This window comes from Canis lupus, chromosome 27 (assembly GCF_011100685.1).
Source record: "Canis lupus familiaris isolate Mischka breed German Shepherd chromosome 27, alternate assembly UU_Cfam_GSD_1.0, whole genome shotgun sequence".
NCBI classification, from domain to species: domain Eukaryota; kingdom Metazoa; phylum Chordata; class Mammalia; order Carnivora; family Canidae; genus Canis; species Canis lupus.
The window spans coordinates 25,931,442-25,938,796 of NC_049248.1; the positions used below are offsets into that span (position 1 = coordinate 25,931,442).

At 40.1% G+C, this 7,355-nt stretch overlaps 1 protein-coding gene across 1 annotated transcript; it reads left to right on the forward strand.

The window, feature by feature from the left end:
* Positions 1-540: 540 nt before the first annotated feature.
* Positions 541-7,105, forward strand: MED21 (mediator complex subunit 21). Its single transcript, NM_001197311.1, has 4 exons — positions 541-601; positions 4,971-5,085; positions 5,609-5,709; positions 6,914-7,105. Exons 1-4 carry the CDS (start codon positions 560-562, stop codon positions 7,088-7,090), a joined length of 435 nt encoding a protein of 144 aa, NP_001184240.1. The 5' UTR covers positions 541-559; the 3' UTR covers positions 7,091-7,105.
* The last annotated feature ends 250 nt before the right edge of the window (positions 7,106-7,355 follow it).

Below are 7,355 nucleotides of genomic sequence, written 5' to 3' on the forward strand. Positions count from 1 at the left end.
CCATCACCCCCTCCACCCCCACCCCCCCAGAGGAGACACCCTAACACAGCCAAGATTGCCTGGTGAATTTTAATTTGGATTTGTTGAAGTTAAAATCGGGATCGCGACCCCCAAGTATTCCTGAGTTGGTTGCTGTGTATATATTTGGTGATCCACCTGGAAATCCAAAGTAACGTAAGTATTCAAGGCAATGTTTAAAAACGAATATACACGGGAAGATGGGGAAAATCACTTCTAAAAACTGCAGCATCTAACCATCTCCGTAAAATTGTCTACCACCCGAAAACCTCGAGAACGAGTCTGCTGGACCCAAAACGAAGGAACTCGGAACCCCCACCCCAAAGTCACTCAAAATAACCTCCGCGAGGCGCCTTCGCGGGCGGAGCTGCCCGAAACACAGCCTCGCAAAAGTCCCACCCGCGCTCTACTCGCCGGGCGCGGAGGGCCGCTGACTCCACCCCCTCCGAGAACGCTGGCCTGTGATTGGCTACGACGCTTCCTGAAGCCGCCCAATAGCGAGCGAGCAGCTGCTTTAGCCTCCGGAGCTTGCAGGAGGAACATGGCGGACCGGCTCACACAGCTGCAGGACGCGGTGAACTCGGTGAGCGATTTTGCTCTGTTGGTCTCTGTCTTCCCCTTTCTTAAGGTAAAACGAGGGCAAAGGGCCCCGGGAAAAACACACGAAAGTGGGGAGCGGACTGGGGCAGGGCTTCCGCAGAAAGCGCTGGCGGCGGCGGGAGGCGGCGCGGCGTCCTGGGAGGTTTGAGGCCGGCTGCCGGCTTCGCGGAGAGCTGAGGGAGCAGCAGCCTCTTTCACCGGAAAAGTAGGGGGTCTCTCTGTCAGGACACTTAGGCGTCACGGTCCTGTCCTGTTCTCTGGGAACAGTTTTATTTTACTGCCAGTCGTACTTCTGGGCTCACTTCTCTTTCGGGGGTAAGGGGGAAAGCGGCAGAAGCTCCTTGTTTCCCTTATCAGTGTTAAGCCGCGAAGGAGAAACTGTGCTCCTGACGATTGGATATTTTTTTGTTAAATGTCAGCCGAGAGTATTCCTGCGTCAGGACTTTGCAGGTTGAGCCTGGAGTGATGGTGAGGTGAGAAATTCTGTTTCCTCTTCGTTGGTTCCCAGAGACAAAGGGTCTCGTTCCCATCTCTTGGCGCTCCCTGGCATCAATCAGTTTGGGGAAAACTGACATCTTTAGGAGAGTGAATCTTCTAATCCTTGCGTATGTTCCCATTTATTTAAGTCTTTAATGTGTCGCAAAAAGTCTACTTTCTGTTAAGGGTCAGATCTTGTAAGCCGACCCCCTTACTTTGATCCTTATTATTTTTTTCCTGTTATGCCTGACTGGAAAGTACATGCGAACCAGAGGATTCATGTGCTCATGACCATAAAGAGTTCAACAGTTTGCCATTAGTTATATTTCTCATTGTCAATCTGTTTTTTTTTTTTTTTAAGGTTTTATTTATTCATGAGAAAGAGAAGTACAATCCATGCAAGGGAGCCCGACGCGGGACTCGATCTGGGGTCTCCAGGATCACACCCTGGGCCGAAGGCGGCGCTAAACCGCTGAGCCACCCGGGCCTGCCAATCTGTTTATAATTTGATATCCCAGGTCAAATGTCTTTAGAGAGAGAATATGTTGACTGGAAAATCGAAGTATCTGTTCCCTTGCCAGTTTTTTTCACACCGGAAGATAAGAAGTTAGGATTCTTGTTGCATCCATCTTTGTTCACTTCAAATGAGGGGGGAATCGACTTGTGAAAAACTGATTTACTCCGGGCGGCCCCGGGTGGCTTAGCGGTTTAGCGCCACCTTCAGCCCGGGGTGTGATCTGGAGACTCAGGATCGAGTCCCACCTCAGGCTCCCTGCATGGAGTGGGCTTGTGTCTGTGCCTCTCTCCCTCTCCCCCCCCCCCCCCCCCCCCCCCCGTCTCTCAATAAATAGTCTTAAAAAAAATAAAATAAAACTGACTTACTCCGTAAATAAAATAAGACCTTTTAGGACTGAGAGGGCTAGCCCCTAAAGGTTGATGAAGTCACTAAGATAAATTCTACTTTATGGTGACATGCGTGGGCTGCCAGCCAACTTCCTTCTGGGAGATATTACTTTGAGGCTCTTCAGAATCAAATTGTAACGATGCTGCTGGGCAGAAATGTTATTTTAGGAGAAATGTTGCATATTCATACATGTCTTGTAACCAGAGAGATAATAGGAGACAGTGAATATGGCCTTGACTCCAGGGTAAGCATGCTGATAATTGGATTTTGGAGAGAAATCTCTAGGTTAACTAGTGTGAATGCCTAATGTGTATGTAAGCACTCTCATGTTTACAGAAAAATACTCCTTGGGGAGTTTACAGTCTAATTGGAATGATGTCATATACTCAAGACATTTAAATAATTTAAAAGTAGGATTTGGTTAGGTGTTTATAATGAATCAAGCGCCTTCAAATGTAAGTGCTGAGGTAAATTGGAATAGAGAGTGATATGAACTGAGTAAAGGAAATCTTCTAAGCATTGATCTGAATTGTAATTATTTGTAAAATTATTAAAGTTATTTGTTTTACCCCCTGAGAACTCCATGAGGGCAGAAGCTGTGCCTTTGTTCATTGTTTCATTATAATGTTTATTACAATGCTTGTCATAGAGTTGATTTTTTTAATATTTATTGAATAAATGGATCTTGAGAGAGCTTTTGAAGAACACAACAGATAGCCACTGTGTTGAATATTTATGCTTGTGTGTTTTCTTTATTCCTCAGAACAGTGGTGTAATGTGAAAATGTTCCCAGTTTAAAAATTAAAAACTGTACTCAGGTTACTAGAACCAGAATTGGAATCCACATCTGTACAGCTTCTAAGCACTTAATACTGTGCCATTACAAGTAGCAAAACATGAGCAACACAGTATAGTCTGGAATGAATTTATCACTAGTTAGGTATATATGAAGGAATTAGTAGAAAATGAAGAAGTAGAGTTGACTTAGATTATCGAAAGCTTTGAAATAGCCTGAAGGGTTGGAGATTAATCTTAAAGGCCATGTTGGGGTGAGCTCAAATTTAAAAAAAAAATTTTTTTTTAAAGATTTATTTGAGGGCAGCCCAGATGGCTCAGCGGTTTAGTGCCGCCTTCAGCCCAGGGCGTGATCCTGGAGTTCCGGGATCGAGTCCTGCATTGGGCTCCCTGCATGGAGCCTGCTTCTCCCTCTGCCTGTGTCTCTGCCTCTCTCTGTCTCTCTCTTCTCTGTGTATTCTCATGAATAAATAAAATCTTTAAAAAAAAATAAAGATTTATTTGAGAGAGAGAGAATACAAGTGGGAGGGGCAAAGGGGGAGGGAGAGAATATTGAGCAGACTCCTTGCTGAGAGTGGAGCCCTACACAGGGCCTGATCTCATAACCCTGACATCACTACCTGAGCTGAAACCAGGAGTTGGACAATTAACCAACTATACCACCCAGATGCCCCTGAGCTCAGAATTTTTAAGCAGGGTAAAATAAGTAGTGAACTAGAAAACTAGAAGGAGACTATTGTAACAATTCTGTTGTGAGATAATTGAACTCCTGCTGTTCCAATGATAGAATGAAAAGAAAATAGAACTATTTGAAGATGAAAGGAGATTAAGAGTCTGAAGTTAGACTGGTTTATAACTAGGAGATTCTCAATAAGATTAGATATTAAAGGAAACAGTTGACTTTGAGTTCAGTCATTTAAAAAATGGCAGAGAAACTTAGTGGAAATAGTTACAGATTGGAAATAAGTGAGATTCAAAAGGTCAGGACTATTGAGGGAAGCTAGTGGGGAGGATAGGAGTTTTAACTTTGCCAACTGTAAGGAACTGGTATTCTCTTGTCTTCAAAACTGTTTAAGGAATACTGTTAGAGCACTGGGAGTTTACAGCTTGAGTCACAGAGGAAAACATTTCCAAGTACTTAAGGTAGAGGGTTTTTTTTTTTTTTTTAATTGACAGAACATTAGTTTCAGGTGTACAACATAATGGTTCACTATTTGCATATATTGTGAAGTCACAATAAATCTAGTTAACATGTCACTGTACTGTAGTTATAAAGTTCATTTTTTTTCTTTTGATGAGAACTTCTAAGATAACTCTCTTAGCAATTTTAAAATATACAAACAGTATTAACCATAGTCACCATATTGTATGTTATATCCCCATGACTTAAGGGGATAGGAAGGTTGTACTTTTTTGACTCCCTTCACCCTTTTTGCCCACCATAAGCCCCACCTCACCTCTGATAACCAGGAGTCTTTGTATGTGAGCTCAGTTTTTGTTTAGATTACACATATAAGTGAAATCATGTAATATTTGTCTTTCCCTGACTTATTTCATTTAGCATAATGCCCGCAAGGTCTATTCTTGTTGCAATGGCAAGATTTCCCCCGTTTTTCTTTAATGGCTGAATGATGTGCCTGTGTGTGTGTACCACAGTTTCTTTTTTCATTCATGCATCATGGCCTTATAATTTCTTCAGGTGGAGTCTTTTCCCCACTATTTTTTTATAGTTGTAACTACTTTAGTCTCAAAAAAGGGATCAAATACTTTGTATATAAATTACATATTTTAAAATTTATCCTAAGGCCATACTTACATATTTGCCAGTAGATTTGCTTTCTTCCACCGCTACCCCCCAAAAATCCCTACTTCTGCTTGTAACAAGTGTTGGCATTTATTTCTCTTATCATTCTGTTACCTTGGGAAGAAAACAAAGATTATCTTGTATTTCCTGTTAACTGTTTCAACTATGTTGATACCAAACCTAGTTTCCTTGCGTGATTAAACATTTAATCATTGTTAATAATAACTAGCTAATTTTATCCCAGATTCTTCCTGTTTTATTCCCTTGCTTAGATATTGTTATTATAGAAACTTATTTTTGTTGCTGTTACTGGTAAAATCCTTAAAACTGATCAGTCCTTTCTAACTCTGACACATTTTCTTTGGCTTCAAGCTTGCAGATCAGTTTTGTAATGCCATTGGAGTGTTGCAGCAGTGTGGTCCTCCTGCTTCTTTCAGTAATATTCAGACAGCAATTAACAAAGATCAGCCAGCTAATCCTACAGAAGGTAAATAGATTTTCTTGGCTTCTCTTCATTTGACCTTTATAATCTTTATAATCTTTTAATATTAAATTTATTGAGAAATACAGCTTACTTATGATTTGAGAATATTACTGTAAGTTTTGTTATAAAAGATGATTTCATTAGATATTCTACATTTCGTAATTCTGTTCATGACAAAAAGCAGATTGTTATTCCTTTACAGCTGACTTTACATGAATTTAGCAGAATTTCACTTGAGGGGCCTTAATAAGGAAGGCATTCCATTTACATATTCTTTTATTCAAATGACTGACATACTGTCCTAAAAAAATGAAATAATTATGTTTAGTTCCCAATTTGAGTTAATAGTAAGGCTACTTCTCAAACATGTGATAGGGTTGGTGTGTTAGAATTACATTTTAATCATTCAAAGCATAGTACAGAAAAAGTTTATGACCTTCTCTGGTTTCATTAGGTTCAAATTTAATTTCTACTTCTGAAAACTTGACATTTCCTAATACTCTAAATGAGTAATATCTTTCTTTAGAATATGCCCAGCTTTTTGCAGCACTAATTGCACGAACAGCAAAGGACATTGATGTTTTGATAGATTCATTACCCAGTGAAGAATCTACAGCTGCTTTACAGGTAAAAATCTCTTTTCCTTTGAGAAATTTGCTAGTAGAGTATTTTGATTAAAGGAGGTGTTTTTTTTTTTTTTTTTTTTAAGATTTTATTTATTTATTCATGAGAGTGTGTAACACTGAGAGAAAGAGAGGCAGAGACACAGGCAGAGAAGAAGCAGGCTCCTTGGAGGGAGTCCGACGTGGGACTTGATCCCCAGTCTCCAGGGTCATGCCCTGGGCTGAAGGTGGCACTAAACCACTGATCCACCCAGGCTGCCCAGGAGATTTTTTTTTTTTAAGTTATCTCTACACTGAACCCATGAGGGCTTGAACTCATGACCCCAAGATCCAAGAATCACAACACTCCTCTGACTGAGCCAGTCATTGCCCCAAAGATTTAATACCTTTTGTTACAATATTCAAAGTTTCCTTAAGATTAAGTTTCATTTATTTATTTTTGAAAGATTTTATTTTTAAGTAATCTCTACATCCAACATGGGGACCGAAGTCACAACCCTGAGATCAAGAGTCACGTGCTCCACTGACTGAGCCAGCCAGGCACCCCAAGATTAAGTTTTAAAATGGAAGTTTTCTTAATTGTAAACTACTGTAGTCTATTAAAGATCATGCTGAATATATATGGTTGTCCAATTTCGAGCTATAAGGAAACTTCTTAGTCTTCTCAGTTTGGCTCTTTTCCTAGCAAAGAATGAGAGGAGAGTGGCATTCTGGGTGTGTAGAATAGTAGTGTCCAAAAGCAGTGTCACATCTAGAGTGTCACATCTAGACAGAGATCTCTAATTGAAAATTCATTCTTTTAAGTAATTCATACAGGGAAAGCTCCTTAAAAGTTACCTGATTTTAGAGTTTCTTTCTTTTTTTTTTTTTTTAAAGATTTATTTATTTATTTATTCATGAGAGACAGAGAGAGAGAGAGGCAGAGACATAGGCAGAGGGAGAAGCAGGCTCCATGTAGGAAGCCCGATGTGGGACTCGATCCCTGGACTCCAGGATCACGCCCTGATCCAAAGACATATGCTCAACTGCTGAGCCACCCAGGCGTCCCCTGATTTTAGAATTTCTGACACTGAAAAATCTATCATAATGGTTGCAGAATCATCCAGATTTAAAAATAAATACTTCTGCAGTTTTTTTTCTTCTCAACTCTTAACTAATCTCCAAGTTTTTCATTTCTCAAAAGATTTTTAAATTTGTGTCTTACAAAGGCTGCTAGCTTGTATAAGCTGGAAGAAGAAAACCACGAAGCTGCTACATGTCTGGAGGATGTTGTTTACCGAGGGGACATGCTTCTGGAAAAGATACAAAGTGCACTTGCTGATATTGCACAGTCACAACTGAAGACAAGGAGTGGTACCCATAGCCAGTCTCTTCCAGACTCATAGTACCGGTATCTACCATGTGGGTGAGAAAAGAACTATTTCAGTGCCATTAAGAGTTCTGCATCAAATTTAGATGTAAGCCTTACCAACAGTTACAGAAACATTAAGCACTATGACACATGTTACCTTTTTAGCTATTTTTTAATAGTCTTCTATTTTCACTCTTGATAAATAAGCCTCTAAAATTGCGATTGAACCAGTTTTAAACCATCATATCATTTTTTTATTATTGGAATGAAATTATTGAGGCAGATATTGCATTAATGGT

Bases quoted from the DNA above. Each gene is read 5' to 3' on its own strand.
- MED21 (NM_001197311.1), top strand. From the start codon at position 560: ATGGCGGACCGGCTCACACAGCTGCAGGACGCGGTGAACTCG. The intron at 602-4,970 runs GTGAGCGATTTT...TTTGGCTTCAAG, and splicing joins TGCAGGACGCGGTGAACTCG to CTTGCAGATCAGTTTTGTAA. The intron at 5,710-6,913 runs GTAAAAATCTCT...TGTCTTACAAAG, and splicing joins AATCTACAGCTGCTTTACAG to GCTGCTAGCTTGTATAAGCT.